General features: G+C 47.7%; 1 protein-coding gene across 1 annotated transcript in view; it reads right to left on the bottom strand.

Annotated features, from left to right (window-relative positions):
* Positions 1–1,908: 1,908 nt before the first annotated feature.
* CHD2 (chromodomain helicase DNA binding protein 2) overlaps positions 1,909–16,567 on the bottom strand; it is a 73,894-nt gene continuing 59,235 nt past the window's right edge. Inside the window, exons 30-42 of the mRNA XM_050903151.1 lie at positions 15,484–15,525; positions 14,292–14,431; positions 13,404–13,542; positions 13,117–13,267; positions 11,715–11,837; positions 11,271–11,399; positions 10,374–10,514; positions 9,031–9,165; positions 7,486–7,664; positions 6,980–7,079; positions 6,220–6,436; positions 5,599–5,848; positions 1,909–5,484 (exon numbers count right to left, since the gene is read on the bottom strand). Of these exons, the coding sequence (XP_050759108.1) occupies positions 5,151–5,484; positions 5,599–5,848; positions 6,220–6,436; positions 6,980–7,079; positions 7,486–7,664; positions 9,031–9,165; positions 10,374–10,514; positions 11,271–11,399; positions 11,715–11,837; positions 13,117–13,267; positions 13,404–13,542; positions 14,292–14,431; positions 15,484–15,525 (2,080 nt within the window). The 3' untranslated portion in view covers positions 1,909–5,150. The remainder of the gene's footprint in view (positions 5,485–5,598; positions 5,849–6,219; positions 6,437–6,979; positions 7,080–7,485; positions 7,665–9,030; positions 9,166–10,373; positions 10,515–11,270; positions 11,400–11,714; positions 11,838–13,116; positions 13,268–13,403; positions 13,543–14,291; positions 14,432–15,483; positions 15,526–16,567) is intronic.

Below are 16,567 nucleotides of genomic sequence, written 5' to 3'. Positions count from 1 at the left end.
CAGTGACCCTATGGCATCTTTGAGAGGTTCAAACTCCTCTCCAGGTCATGCTCCACGGGCGGTGAGGGTGCAGCCCCAGCCTCTGCGGGCAGTCCCTGGGGGCTCCAAGGTCCCATCCCATCCTACCCCTATGTCTGACACACGTTATCCTGCGGTGGATGGCTTGCTCAAGTGCCACAGCCTGGTGTCTCAGGTACGGTTTCAAGCCCCGGTTTGGCTGTGCCTGCCCATCCCCTGGCCTCAAGCCAGAGCCTCGGCTGCTCTGAGCTTTGCATCCGACCGCTCGGGGTGAGCGGGGACACCGCGGCCACCTGGCCGCTCTTCACACCCGGCTGTCTGGGAACAACCACAACTGCAGAATATTGTTCACCAAAAAATGGCTTTTTGCTGGGAACCGGCTGCCCTCTAGAGGGTCCGCTCTGGCACGGCCTAAAGCAAAAAGCGGGGGCTTCTCAGCCTCCCCGTCCCCTCACTGGGGTGGGTGTGAGGCAGGACCGGGGGTCCTGCTCCCTGCGGCTGCACAACAGCTTTGCCGATCACCTTGGGCAATGGGTCCCCTCACCGAGATAAGCCAGCGGCAGTGACCATGGCTCCAGCCTGTGCAGTGTGGACACAGCCCAGCCTGGGCCCCCTGCCCTGCCCAGCACCCTGGGATGGCCACAGCGCTGCATGGGCCACGTCCTTATGGAGGAAACACTCCTGTGGGACTGACTGGACCTGCAGAGATGCGGGAGGTTGCATCATGCCAAGGAGTCATTTCCCCATCGGCTTTGACGAGCCCTCAGGATTTAACTGTTTGCAGCATGGTGCTGCGCATATGCGTTGGCAGGGGGATGCCGGGCTGAGCTGTGCTGGGGCACCAATGCCCATGTCCCCTGGCATCAGGGTGCCCATATCCTTACCTGCCCACTGCTCCGGTTCCTCAGGCCCTTGCTTCTCCAGCTTTCCTGTGGGTACCCCTCGATAAAAGATGAGTCAGTGGTGAATTAAAAAGATCACCTGCCTCAGGTAGATTCACATCCCTGTGCTCCAGGCAGGGACACCCGGACCAGCTCCCCATAGTCCCTGCGCCTCCCTCCAGCCGAGCCCCCTCTCTCTGCTGCAGCCCCACAGCTAACAGCCAGTCACTCTTTCCATTAGGAAATCCATTTTTCAGGGGCATATAACTCAGCTGTGAAATTTCAGTCTTGGCTGAAACTTGGCTCAGCAGCAGAGAGGCTGGGAAGGGCTGGACCCAGTGGCTACAGGTGTGAAAAGCCCTTTTTACAATGAGCTCTTATAACTTGGGAGAAATGGCTTCAATCCCTGCACCATGTTTTGCCATGTGCGGCCTCAGTGTTGACAGGTAGAGGGTAAAGACCAAACCAAAGCAGCCCACAGGATGCCATTGCATCCCACCCGGAGAGAGGGGACAGGCACGTCCTGCCCAGGAAGGGCTGGGGACAGAGCAGAGAACTCCACTGACGCAGCAGGAGCAGCACTTCTCCTAGAGAACAGGGAATTCTCCCCAGAAAGGGTCAAAAAGAAGTTTACACACCCCCAGAGATCCAGAAAAGACAGAGGTTGGATAAACACATAAACATTGGTACCATCCCAGTGCAATCCTGGTGGAAATGGGTGCGGAAATGCACGGCTTCTCCTGATCAGGTGGAAATTCCCATCCGAAGGCGTTTCCAAGTCTCTATCACCACAGACTGAGAAACTATGTAAAACAGCTGAGAAGAACATGCTTATTCCTGCCCAGAGAACATAGCCATCGCGGCATGCCTGCGGCTGGCAGGAAAGGGCCCTGTGATCCCCTAACAGCCCCCGCTTTAGGCGCTCGCCCTGCGCCTCCCCCAGACCTGCCGCCGTACCGAGGGGCTGCAGGACACCCCCAGACACACCACGCTGGCGCGGTTCTGAAAATCTCAGTAACACTTTTTAATATACAAGAATCAAAAGTACAGCAGTTTTACAATGTAGGAAAATTTAATACATACTATATAAACAACATATTTACATCAGAAATCACTAGGACAGTGGCATTTTTTCACAAATATAAATTAATATTAATTACTGTTTTTAGTCAACAGGTTTAAAAGTCCACATTTTTACAGTAAGAGTCCTTCTCTCCCCAGAGGGGAGGTGGAGGTCGGGAGGAAACGGGTGAAAGCAGAATAGTATCTTTGTGTGGATCACTTAAACTGTTCAGAGCGCTGTTAGTATCCATTTCGGTTGGGCACCACATCGCCTGTCCCTGCAGCAGGTTTCGGTCTGCAGGACTTCCATCGTGTGAATTCACAACTTTACACCATTTCCAAAGGGGTCAGGCTGAAAAACTCTTTTTTTAAAAATAAGAACCCAGCAAGTTGCTACTTTTTCCTGCAAAGAGGGAATCCCGCAGCTGGTTCGGAAGGAAGAGCTGTACCAGATGTTGACACAAACACCGCAGTGAAGTTTATGGCTGTGGACCTGTCCCCTCCGATCCCACTCACATCCAAGTGACTGTGTCTGGTTATGGTCCCTATGTTGAGGGGACATAAAATGCATGTGTGTGTGTGTGTGCGCGCTCAGGGAGGACTTTCTCCCAAATCTAGTTCTCCAGCTTCATTAAAGCCAAACCCAGCAAAGACCCACCCAGCGTGAGTGAACAAAACTATGTGACTTCAGTATCAGGCTAACGTGAAGGCGGGGACAGCTCTTCGGTGGATATGGGTAAAGCTTTTGCTGTTGCACAAGGAGGAAACCCCAACCAACCTCATACCTGGAACCCGGGACGAGCAGAAACCCCCACGTCTGGACACAGAAAATGCCTCTTGCTGAGGTTCAAAGTTTTCCTGCACCAACCGTAACACTGGTCTGGCCAGTATTGCATTTTGCTACATGTGTATGGCACGAACTTTCCATCACGATAGCACCGCTTGGTGAACAAAAAGAGCAATTCTCTTTGCCCCTCCGAGGTTTCTTCCATTTTCACATTAAAAGCTAATACCTCTGAAAAGAAAGGACCTCTTTGTTGAATACCACAGCAAGCGCGCCTGCAATCACAGCTTAGTGAGAAACGCCGCAGAAACATGCTATCTGAACACCTCCCATCACCCGGCAGCTCCAAGGGGGACTGTGGAAGACTTGCCTTCACCTCCTCCTGCACAGGTAAACACAAGCGTAACACTTTCTCGAGGCAGTACAGTGCCCCTAAGGAAGCAAAACTGCCCTGCATTTGGTGGAAATCTTGCAAAATAAAAACAAAAGGCAAGCAAAACACTTCCCGCGTGTCCCGTTAAAGCAGCGGGCTCAGAAAGGAGTGCGTGACGACAGCAGATTTCAAGGGCTGCATGGCATGGAGCGGGGGACGTGGGGGTATTAGTGTCAGTTTGTGTGCGCCTTCCAAGGCGCTGGCTGGAGTCAGGAAGCCAGCCCTGAACACCCATCTCCCCTCAGTCTTTTGGGGAAAGGACATCACAGCTTATTAGGGTCAGATACTGGCATCTTAATAGGAGGCCCAGCTCCCGTCCCCCGCCAAAAAGAGGAGTCTGGAACAGCCTGGTCTTTAATACTGAGCTCCGGGAGATGAGGCATCCCCAGACACCGCGCTCTGGGCAGCCCGGCTGTTGGGAGAGCTTTGTGGTCTCCAGGGATGTGACCCTATGAACAAAGGCTTAGGACCTGAAAAATAATCACCCGAGCTACTTCTGGCCAGCAATCTGCTTGCAACCCCTCTCACCACACCAGTCTCCAGGCTGGACACTCTTCTGCATCATACGCTGTGGCTCGAATACTTGGAGGAGTGTTTGCTCTGAAGTCCACTGAGCTGGGCTGCAGACTCCTCTTTCCCCTCTGCCATGCTGGGCTCCTAAGACATTTGCTCCAAGGATTTTTAAGGACCCAGTCCTGAATTCCTCATTCTCTCTCTGCTCACTTAAGGTGCTAAGCCCCCAGGCACATTTCCAATTTAGACAGACCGAAGGTTTTTCAGTGCAGGTACTTTTAGCAATTCAGAGTCACTGCTGACTGCTGGAACGGTGGCAGGAAGGTGACCGTTCGCTAAACAGTGATCAGTCCACTGGATTCCTATTTAACTCTGCTCTACCATCCCTTATCCTTTGGTTGCAGTACAGGTTTGCGATCACTGTTTCACGAAGCGCAGAGAGAAATGACATGCCCAAAGACCAGAGCACTTCAGTGGCAGGGAGATTAGGAGCTTCAGGATCCCCAGATGCCCAGAGCCATCTTTGGACCTTGCAGCTCCCAGCCAGCATCTGTTAGTTCCTGCACCATCCAAGCTGCCCATGTCAGAAGAGAAGAGGAGTTTTGTTATGAATTCCTGAGCCCATTCCACTGGGAAATACTGTTCTCACCCCAATTTCTTTCCTACTGGTCAGAAGTGAACTAAACCTTTGCTAAGGAAGTCTGTCTTTTTTTCACATATCCCAAAGCCCCCGAGAGTCAAGATTTGCCAGTTCCAGCCCTGGAGATGGGAGGAAGATCCCCCACACCTCTTCTGTTGCAGGGGACACAACAGCAATCAAAGCAGAGCCAGTTTCTTGAAATGGATAAAGACATGGAAATGATAATGTGGCCAGGAAAGCGATGGATTGTCACCAGCATGGTTCCAACTCCTTTGGAGTCACTCTGCAGGGACATCGAGTCCCTCTTTCAACCAAGCTTGGCTGCTGAGGGACTCTCCTGTCCCTCCGTGAATATATCCTCCCATTGCTCTATGCTGGTTACACACAAAGCCCAGCCCAACCAGTTTATCCCCAATCCCAAAGCAGCATCTGTCATGTAACATCAAGTCAGAACAGGCACACAGCCTTCTGCACAATCCTAAGCAGCATCAATCCGCCTTCTCGGTTTGGGGAAACACTGGCTGGGGAAAATGCCCTTGTGTCCATCGGACTGGGGGGGAAAAAAAAAAAACAAAACAAAGAATGAGGCAGCAAGGCTGTTTCCAGCGTTCAATGGTAGAAGAGGGGAAAAGAAATGGGAATCCAAACCAGAACAAAGAGCTAGGGAAAATCTTCCTTCACCTACTCCCCCAAAATCCTCCTTGACCCAGCAAGATGATAGCAGCATGTTCAGAGTTTCTGGTTGTTGGCTTGGAGAAACCAGCCACTGTTGCATCAAACCAAGTATTTCAGATGTGTGCTTTCCCCCTCTCAGTCACTTTATGTTTTCCGAATGTTCCAGTTATAATCTGGATTGTTTTTCTGTTCTAACGACCTATCCAGAGGTGACCTGTGATCGAGAGGTGACTTGGAATCGTGGGGGGATTTCTGAGAGGGGGGCGAGCGAGGGTCCGACACTGCAGGGTGAGGTGGAGGGAGAGGCTGTTTGTAATCTCCCGATTTGTCTGTGTGGAAGGACCGGTAGTGGTCCGAAGGTCCTTGGCCATGGTATCCCATGGGTGGCCTGTGATCAGACATCCGTCGGAAATCCTGCTGGTGGTAGTTCTGAGGCCTGAACTCATCGGATCGTCGACGCTTGGAATCGTGGTGGTGCCTGCAGAGGGAAAATGGATGGATAGAGATCAGTTCCTCAAGGAAAGCCTGGCCACCGCAGCCAGGTGCATCATTGCAAACTCCTCCCAGCCTTTCTGAGATGAAAGGGAATTACCTGTCGTAATAATCTCGGTGGCCTCTGTGGTCTCGGTCACTGTTGTACTGTTCGTATGGCCTCTTACGGGAGAGGTTATTTGGTCTGTAGTTCCCAGAGCTCCGGTGGGGCTCTCCACGAGATCGCCGATCCCCATAGTGGTGGTCCTTGTACCAGTGCTGCTCATACTGGTGATGCCGCTCCCCGCCCCACATCTGGTTGCTGTTGCCACCGTAGTTGAACTTTCGATCCCTCTGCCATTCTCCTCGGTCTGCAATGAGGAAAGCACCAGTAAGTGTCTTTCATACTTTAGTTTAAGCCCATTACTTTGCTGAATTCTCAAAGAAATAATAACTACTGCTGTGCCCCTTTAACTTTCTCCTCCCTAAACTATGTGGGCCCAATTTCATTCTTTGAATTTCTTTATGATTATTCTAGCAAATCTTATTCTGTCTTGTTCTTGTACTCTTTTCATCACTATATCATCATGTTTTCTAGTCCAGCAATAAGTACAGTGGTAATATATGTTCCATCCCATCACCTTTAAATCTGACCAGCCACAAGTCCCAGAAGGATTTGCGTCCAAGAGCAAAGAGCCATTAGGTTAGAAGGGATGGTTCCTCCTGGCTTGCCAGCGCTCACCTGTGTTGCTGAAATGTCTCTTGTTTGGATGGCCATAGTTGTCACGCGGGTGCCCGTGCATCTGCTGCTGGGCATGGGAAGGGGGCAGGTGGATCTTCTGGGAATGAGGATTGTGAGGCACATGAGACTGGGACATCACAGAATCGCGGCTGGAGCCTGAAGGCTCTGGGCGGAACGGCTTCTTCATGCTGGACATGTCCTCCTTCTTCTTCTGCTCCTGCAAGGCGGAAGAGAGGGTTACAGCTCAACTGCTCTTCCACCAAAAGATTCAGACTATGTGAGCAACGGCCTTGACTGTCAGGCTCTGGATTTTTCTGCCAACTCCCCATGCTGTGTGGCCACCCACCTCTTTGAGGACTTGGTGAACCAACTGTGCCCAAGCATGTTATGAATGGCAATGGTACAAACGTGGTGGAGGACAGGCACAGATTTGCCCCAGGCTCTGCTTCTACGTCCTACCTCTACAGGGCAACACTCCCAGGCTTTTCACTCTAAAGGTCAACTCAACACAATGTGCCACACCAAGCAATGCTTTTTCTTGGTCAGAACAGCCAGGACAAAGTGACCAGTGTTGTTAGGTGAAGGGAGAAATGCCACATGAAAGAGGCAGCAAATGCAATCAGACTGTTTAGATGTTAAGAAAATCACAGACTGCCAACAGCAACGAAGAAAGCTCATGATAAGAGGCACAAAGTACTGACACTTCAAGTGCAACAACTTTTAAAGACAGCAACCAGAGGGAAGGCACTTCAGATCTCACCTCCTCTGCCTGCGATCTCTTCTTATGAGCCATCTTGTAGAGTTTGTGCAGTTTTCTGGCATCAAATTCTGTGAATTTTGACACAAATATCCATAGGTTCCTAGAAGGACATGAACATTTTCTGTTAATTGCTACATCAGCAGTTTAACTGCCAGCTGCTTTCAAACCAACATTGAATCAGTTCTACCCTCTCTGGGAAACAGTCTCAACCCAGCTCAGGACAGGATGATCAGGAGAGCTGGAACCAAGTTCTTCAAAGTAAAATAAAGAGGTTTGCACTGGTTTATCTAAACGAGCTCTGAAATCAATTTAAAGGAAACCAGCAGAACTTGGCAGACAAAACCCTGACCCGAGACTGGTCATGGACTGAATGGGCTAGAGAACGCAACATTTCACACATTAAATAAGGAGGCAAATGGCACACTCATCCACATAAAACCCAGCAGCCTCTGACTACCATTTTGAAATATCATAGACCAGCCAAAGAAAACAAAATGATCCCTCACCTTCTCCATAGCTTGATATGATCCTGGTCAGTGTAGGCTTTAAGGCACTCAGAGATGCGGTCCCCAATTTTTAGGAGGCAGTTGCGTGTGTGCTCCAGCTGTTCTTGAACCGTCAGTCCCTTATCAGGCTTATCGAGTTGCTTCAGTGCTTTTTTGACTGGTCTCATCCTTTCCTTGCACTTGAAAAAGCAATAGAGAGCAGAAAGTGATTCATTTGGCACAGGGCTCTACACTGTTCCCTTGTTAATCAGACAGAGCTGGAAGAAGTTCATTAGCACAAGGTATTAGCTTTATCTGACCATTAGGCAAGGAGAACTCAGCTATGAAAATAGGAATTTGTTAGACATGCTGCAGAAAATAATCAGGAGAAGACAAGAGTCTCCCCACCTCCACTGCCCCCCCCTTTTAGAGGGGAACAATTTGCTTTGCAAACCATAACCGCACACAGTCTGCTCTTGCACTGATCCCACGGCAGGCAAGGAAGCGTAACCGAGCATCGACATGCTGAACCAACAGCCCCAGCTGAATGAGTGCTCACTCAATAGCCTCCCTGTCCATCCCCATCTGAGGTCGCTTCATCGCTTTTACCAAAACTGGAAGACATGAGATGAAAGCACCATCTTTTTTGGCTGTGCGCATCAACACTGCGCACAGACAGTACGTCAGACAGGTTTCTACTGCCTGACTGGACCTTTCATGCATCACAGAGGGAAAGTTAAAGAAAAAGCTAGACAAAAATAACACAGGACCTGCAGCAAATACACAGATTTGCATTTAGAGAACTGTTTTTAAAAAGTGGTATTTCAGCATTTCCCCGTGCAAGTCAGGCCAAGGAGAGTGTGCCATGACAACTTTTACTAAAAGGCTATTTTTACAACAAGCCTTGCAGGCATGTTTGCTGCAAGAGCATTTACACAACTAGGGAAGTGCTTACAGCTCAGACAACTCCATACCTCCTACAGCCATACAAGGTCACTCTCAAAACTCTCCTGTGTTTCCCTGCCTGGAAGAGCTCCAATGGCTCCTTGGCTTCTAGAGGAAAGAGACTGCCACATAAGGCTGCAAGGTCTTCTGTAACCCAGGGCTGTCAAACGAGCAGTGGGAACTTATCAGCTGAAGAAGAGCGCCCTTCTGCATGCTCTGTTGACATGCTGCCCTCTTCTGCCCTGGCTGGCATCCCTGGCAGAGGGAGGGGATGAACACGTGCACTCATGCAAAGCTGAATTTTGAAGAGAGTTATCTGAACGCTTTAACAGTGCAATTGCTTGGTGAGAATCAGGAGCTGAAAAAGCTTTGAAGTTTCTTCCCGTTGAAGTGCCATTTACAGCAGCCAGCTGGTAGGCACAGAGGAGGCTGGTGGACAACTCTTGTACAGGGTTGTTCTGCCACGCTCTCAGATCGGCCAGAGGAAATCGCTGCGGGGCACTAGGAGGGGGCTCGCACCCTGACACCTAAAACACGTCCTTGGGTAACATGTACGCAAACCCTGGCTGCTTTACTGGGCTCTCTGCCACTGCCCTCCCATCTCCTGAGGAAAATACTCACTATGCTGAATGTTTCTTGGTCCAGATCGTCATCCTCGTCTTCTCCGATAGGGATCGGTTCACTCCCTGCAGTAATGTGGACAGGACCTTGCGATCTCTTCCCTTTACTTCCAGATTTGGCTTCACCACCTTTAGGCTTTACAAGGACAAATTACACACATCACATGATGAGCCAGACTGCAGGATCCCAAGTGATCCAACTAACAACCTCCGCACTATTGTTACTGGCAGTTGTTAAACCCTGGGCACCGCTCCTACAACTTTCCTCCCAAGAACTCGAACTGTTTGGCTGCAATGCCTCTATTTAGCTTTACGTCATCCCTGAGGGAGTAAAGAGAAGTCAGAGCAAACATTTTGGACATGAATATGATATTCATACTCATGGAGAGAAAACCAACGTTGAAGACTTGGAAGAGAGGTTAAGCTAAAGAATATATATCCCTTGCAAAGGACAGAGCTCAGAGTAGTCTCATGTCTATGAGGATCTGCAACTTCACGTGATGTCACTAGTCCTCAGACCCTCTGGAGAGCAACCTCAAATCATGGCTTGTTAGTGTCAATTTTGACTTGTATGACTTATCTGCAGTCAAAGCCCTTTAGAGTCAAAGTCATACCAAAAATCACTGGAAAGCAAACTTTCCCCTACATATACAACAAAATTTCTTGGTTTGCACTTATGACCTCAGTGTCAAAATATGCTGGGCATGCAGTACATACCTGTTCCTGGGACAGGTACTTCAGGTCATTATTATAGAAGCTTTTACCCCCCCTTCCAATTTGAACCCAGCCTCAGGGCAGTTGTACCCAAAATTCAAGGGACACTTCAGTCCACAACATACCATTGATGTTGAAACACTCGTTCTGGTGAGTCCTGAACAGCGACAAGGACAACTTACAGTCTTGATGGTGTGGACAGTGGGGTTATTTGGGGTGAGTTTAAATTAAAGGGGAATACAGACAAGGAGCTGCCAACCCTGTGATAAATCACAGCTGAACAGAACTTTGATCTCAGTGCTCTAGGCTCTTCCCCCTTTCTTCCTTAACATCAGCTATTTGGCCATACCACTGTCACAGGGACAGCTGTACTTTAAAGGCAGTCTGACAAAATCTCTTCCTTTCTGCTCACATTCCATCAAGCTTTAGGATATATTGCCTTTTCTACTTTTTATTGTAATTCTTCACAATAAGAATTCAGGAGGGCTGAAAAAGGGATACTACCTCACCCCACAGTGCTTGATTGATATCTCTTCACACAGGGCCTTTAGTGAATGGTAAGTCTCATAGCTTGCCCTTCTGCTCAGAGACTTTCCTATCTCTTAAGCTGCTCCTGAGAGTACCACATACCTTTTCTTTCTTGTCTTTTGTCTTCTTTTTCTCTTTATCGCTTTCCTTTTCTTTCTTAGTGGTTGTCTGTTTTTCCTTGTTCTCTTTGTTCTCTTTCTTCTTCTGTTTCTTTTTAACTGGGCTCTTTTCCAAGCCATCCTCCTAGAAAATAAGTCACAGCACAAAGTTGAAGTCCCTCACCTCACGTACACTATTTTCCATAAAACTTACATCCCTGAAACGCAGGCAATTTTTGAGGTCCATCCAAATTTGCCCTCACACCTCTTTAACCAGACAGCAAGCCCTGCTTAACCAACTGCAATCCACCCAACCCTTGACAAAAGGGTGTAAAAAATAGACGAGCCCCAATCTGTAACTAGCTGGCAAACTGTAGATAAGCACTGCTTTCCTATGCCAGCTCCGTTGGAGAACGCTCAGCCCCTAAGGTAGATACTGATCAGCACACGAACAAAAAGCCTTAGACTACAAGCCAAACCACTCAAAGACAGAAGGTTTTCTAAGCAACAGCATGACCTTGGTAAACTCCAGCTTCACCACTGGCTGACGTACTGAAAAGCAGAGGGAAACAATTCTTCTTTCTCTCCTTTATAAGGGCAACAGACTTTGTCCTGAGACAACCTTTCCTTCAAGTCAATACGTGGATGTGTGTGGCCATTCTAGGATCCCCCAAAACACTTAAAGCACTAATCTAAAAAAGTGGGTGGGAAAGGTCCTTCTTTCACCCCGACAGCTGAACATATGTTTTTGCGAGTTTGCCAGTCTCCTGTGGAAATGCACTCCGTAGTGCCCGCCGACTCCACAGGGCATTTGCTAGGGGTGCTTCTCAAGGTGAGTTTCTGCAGTAACAACATAGCTCAAGGAAACCTGGAAAAGCCGCTATCCACCAAGTTGACTCACCTTGACTTCACCTTCTTCTGACTGGTTGTCTGAGTGCCGAGGAGAGGAGAGTTCATTCCCATGCTCATCTTTGACTTTGGGAGCCTTGTTCTCTTTCTTTACTCGTGGCTTCCTCTTCTTTAGCTTGCCCTGGTGAAAACACAGAACAAGTCAGGGCAAGCAAATAGCTACAGCTGCTTCCTGGGGACGTACCCCATCTCCTGAACATCCTGCAAACAGCTACAGGTCCTGCAGGGTGGCAAGAAGCCTGATGAGCCCGAGTCCTTCAGTAAGTATAATAATTGCCTGCCCCTTACTAATTATCATTTCAGTATCACAATGCAATCAGACAAGTCCATATTCTTTCATGTAGATGATGTTCAGTGACCTGAGAACACAGGCTGTCTCCCGCCATCAGCCAACCACTCATCCTGAAACCCCCAGAATCAAGCAGCCACATCTCACCTCTTCCCCATCTTTCATGTTTTCTTTCTTGTCCAGATCTTTCTTCAGTAGTTTCAGCAGATAATCAACTCGGGTCTGGAGCTGTTTTCCCTGAGGTTTCTTATCTGTCTCAACAGGTAGGATCTTTGATAAAGAAGAAAAAAAAAAAACAAAACAACACACCCACATGCACCTATCAAACCTTGACAAAAGAGATACACACTAGCAGCAGTCCTTCCAGGCCCAGCAAAGGGCGAGAGATGCTGCATCTTCTGAGGGAACAAGAAGGTTCAAGCATTTCTTCCAGCTCCCACACAGACTCTCCCTGTCTAGCCAAAAGCAAAGCTCCTAGCAAGCATCCCTCCCCTTGGCCTTTTACAGAAGTGAAAGGACCCCAAGGCAGCTCTCTAGATTCTCTACGATCTTTCTTGTAAGTGTGCAAAAAGAAGAAAAAAGACTTTGCAAACTATATTTGGGACCCTGAGTTGCAAAACTGAGTCCACTCTCCTTGACGCATCAGATTTGCTACAGCAATGATACAGATGCAGAATTTTTAGTGGAAAACAAGACTGCAAGGTGCCACTTTGTGGAGGAAGTATCTCAGCTTGCCAACCAGGTTACCTTCATACTTCACTGGAAATTGGGTGGCATGTGTCAGGCAATTGTTTCCATTGTAAAATGCCTTTCTGAACTTCATGTAGGAGGGCTCTCAGCCACAGTCTGATCTTTGCTAAAAACACTAGTGGGGATGTCATGGGAATTTAGCATATTGGCAGCAAAGCTGGTGTAGAGATTCTCAATGTTCCTCAGCCCTGTATTGCAGTTCGCTCTCCTTCCATTGTGCTGACACAACAGATGGCGGCTTATTTTTAACCTGGATCATTTCAACATGGCCCCCCTGAACAGTTCTTATAGGAATGACTGAGGAACAGAGGAACTAGATGGAGGCTTTCCAGCTGGCTTTGCTGCCATAGCCAGCCATGTAACTAGACCCTCCAAGCTAACACAGACCAGTCTTGACATAAGCAGTGTCAAATCTGTGAAAAATTATTTCCACACAGAAATTCAGACTCAGCTTCTTGTGAGATGCTCAAGGAAATATCAAGTCACGATTATGCAATGCACCCTCTATACTGTGCATGTAACCACACACGTCAGCATTACCATTTTCTTCCTGCATCATTTCAGTGTGGTTCATATGGTACTGTTCAGAGAAAATTTACTGCCAATCAAATAACACAACTCTGCTTTCCATCAAGCATGCAACATTCCATGGAGGTCACTGTTTTCCTCATTATTATTATTTATTATTATTATTTTTGGAGTGGTTACAAACATAAATGTCTGTTTCTGGAGTAAATCAAACATGTTCTATATGAACACTGCAGTGGACCCAATGCAAGCAACAAGCAAAGCAACCTACCTTATCAGATAACTTCAATTCCGGATCTGTTTTAATTAGCTCCCAGTTTCCATAACCATGCTCGTAAATTCCCACTAACAAGCGAGAATCCTCCTCCACTCCCCAGTCTACATCAAAATGGGCAGCTTTGACACGGCACGTCAGGCGGTACCTGAAGGCATTTCAAACATGAGCTACTTTTAATGCTGCGGGAGGTAAAGCAAATCCACATATCTGGGCTATTCTTTCCACTACAAAATCCAAATTCCCTGAGCCTCTTTCTGCATTGCCTGCTTAGCCAAACTCACTTCTTCCTTTCCTCTGGGTCCGTGGGAATGGATTTATGCAGCATTTCAAACTCCTCTTCATGCTGGATGATGGATTTCACGTTGACTTGGACACCAGAAATCTTGATAGTAGGACCTCTTCTTTTTCCAGGTCCTTTCCCTGTTCAACAATAAAACATAGCAACTAAGAGAACTCTTACAGAAAGAAGTGCCTCTGTAAAAATGTCTAGACACACAGAGATCAAGACCTTGCCCGCAACCTCTTATTTAAACATAAGGCTGTCTGCTAAGGCAGGCCCAAAATAGAACTTTTCTTTCACTAACTCACTTAGATCTGCAATCCAAACACCTCCCAGTATCACTTTCTTAAAAATACATCTAAGTATGCTGGAGCTGTTGCTTCAGTAGTTTTGTTCAGCTACAACAGGCAGAGACCCAGCAGGAAATCCAGTCCAGACCCCTGTATCTCCAAACCAACAGCACAGAACAGCCACACATGGAGTGGTTGATGATGCCAGCTCCAGGAAGTGCTAATTGTGGATTCAGCTTTATCATGGAGTACACAGCACCAGTTTGATTCCCAATCCCAGGAGCAGTTAAAATATGATCTGCTTTGCGGCCCAGCATTAAATACGCTGATTACTTCAGCCTCTCCCTACAAAAACTCATGTTCAGCAGAAGCCAGCAGACCCAAATGGCACTTTCCAGTCTGAGCAGAAGACTCAGGGGTTTCTCTCCATTGGTGAGAGCTGGCTGGCAGAGATGGGATGGTTTAAGTGTGCGCTTGTTCTTTGCTTTTAAGTCACAACATGGCATGCCTCCCTGTCCAGCAAGGCAACGGTTTTCCCACCAGCTCCATGGAACACCCCCAAAAACATCATAACAGCAGCACACAATCCTCTTGTTTACCTTCACCTGGATTTTCTTTCAGCTGCTCCTCGTATTCTTGCATTGCTGACACACAGCTATTGTGGATGAGTTCCCCTAACCGTTTCAGATCAGCCACAGACTTATCCACCAACTCAGCATCCCGGGCAATACACTCCAGCCTGGAAAAGGGGAAAAAAGTTTTGTATTTGATACAGCATATCTCCTCCCAGTCACTTCCTGAGCAATTGTTTCATAGCTTTTAGTAGTCAATGCTGTATATGTATGAACGTATGAAACGCGCACGAGTCGAGTTCGTGCAGGAAACAACACAGCTTTAGTCTTTTTTTAGGTCTAACAGCTGCAGTACAGTGCAGATGTAGTATAACTGATCCAATCCTTTGGATTTTTTAGTATTAAAGCAAAAGTGAGAACTGTCCATCTTGGGTGCAACAGGCACCCTCTGTGACTGTCCAGTGTTCCTTCATGCTTTCCCAGTTCCATATTAACTCCACTTGATGGTCAAAAGCTGCCGTCTGCTGTCCCTTTTGCCTGGCTGAAGTTAGTAATGTCAAGGCCCATACGTAAGCCTTGTGTTTCACAACAGAAGAGTACAACCAACTGAAATAACACAGTCATTTCTCATACAATATATGCAGGGATCCCTGCCTCAGCTCTGAGACCTCAGCAAGGGCTACAGCTTTCCAGACCCAGCACATGTGCCCATCTCCCTTCCTCCCTTCACTTATGCTGGGGAACAGCACTCGTGCAGGGCTCTGCAGACCCACTCTCAAGGACGGTGTGTGCCTCTCCCCACTTCCCTTCAAGAGGGATATGGCAGCGAGAGAAAGATGCTCCAAATTCAGTCTTGAAACTAATATGCATAGAGAAGCTTGGCAAACATTTTGGGTAGCATTTGCTGTTCAGACAGCTGCTCCCTCTCTAGGCAGAGTGGAAATGCCCCAAGGGCCAGACTCTGCCAGAAGGATGATGCTGTGTACAGCCCGGCACCACCACTGCTCTAGCCGCTTTTTGGCCAGCGTTCATCAGCACCCATCAACTGAGACATGAGGGACTGTATGGCAATGCTTGGGTTACTGATCACACGACAGCAAAGCTTTGGGCTGTCTGTGGAGGTTGTATCAAACACTCATAGCAATGTGTGTATGGCTGTGCTTAGAAACACAACATCCCCCCGTGATACCCTCTGGAGCAGGGCCAGGTTGGGACTTACCGTTCGAGAGGCAGTCCAAACTTCTTGTAAGCCTTGATAAACCTAAGGAAAAAACAAACAAACAAAAAACCAGAAACTAAACCAACTGCCATAAAAAGTGGGTCCAATATCACAAATACGCCTGAATATATTAATTACAGCCTGCCACGTTATCGACCTTGCATTCCACACTGATTAGCTAAGCATCACTCAGGACTGGGAAGCCTAATCCATTAACCCCCACAAAGAGTTTTGTGACCTTGGCTGGAGAAGAACACAACGTTATGAATGTTGGATGTTTGACAGATGAGAAAAAAAAAAAAAAAGAGGAGAGTTGTAACTGTAGTGTAAAAAAAATTGAAAGAAAGCATTGGCTCACACCATGTCGGTAATTAACTTCATTTTTCCAAGGCAAAAAGAGACATTAAATCAGTGTCATTAGTAAGTTTAACGCTCAGGCTATAAGTATAACAACCCATCACAGAAGAGCCAAATGTGGTGCAATCCATCACAGAGGTTTGCAGACAAGGATTGCTATTTATTTTTATGTCTTGTTTTTATTGTGAAAGTCACTGCCATGGCTAACACACAACTTTAAGGCAAGAGTCAGACGCTGTTGCTGCAACCGAACAGCGCCTTGTGCTGGGGGTAGACCCAATGGCTTCAACTACAGATTATTTTTAAGATGAGTTAATTTTTTCCCTTCTTTTTTGCATCTTGTGCTCTTTCAGCCTCTTTCTGCTACATCACAATAACTTAAATGGCTGCTATAGTTCACATTGCAACACCTCCTTCCTTCTCTATGGTTTCAGGGCTGGATATGGGGCAGCTACCACAATCCGAATAGTCTGACCATCTCCTGTTTAAAAATACATCGACTCAGAGACGGAGAGTGTCAAGGAAAACTCACAACCCTCTCTTTTCCATCTTCTGAATGGCTGAACATCTGGGCAGACAAAGATCTTTGGGAAAGGCTCAAGAGTTAGAAGGTATGAGAAGAAAACAATGCTCTGGAACTCAGCCCCCAGGTGAGTTCAGGGACACAGTGCAGAAGAGGATACACAACCACTGGGATTAATGGGACCAGTGCTTCTCATGGGATTAT

The sequence above is a fragment of the Gymnogyps californianus genome, chromosome 11 (assembly GCF_018139145.2).
Source record: "Gymnogyps californianus isolate 813 chromosome 11, ASM1813914v2, whole genome shotgun sequence".
Taxonomy (NCBI): domain Eukaryota; kingdom Metazoa; phylum Chordata; class Aves; order Accipitriformes; family Cathartidae; genus Gymnogyps; species Gymnogyps californianus.
This window is presented reverse-complemented; position numbering and strand designations above follow the sequence as displayed.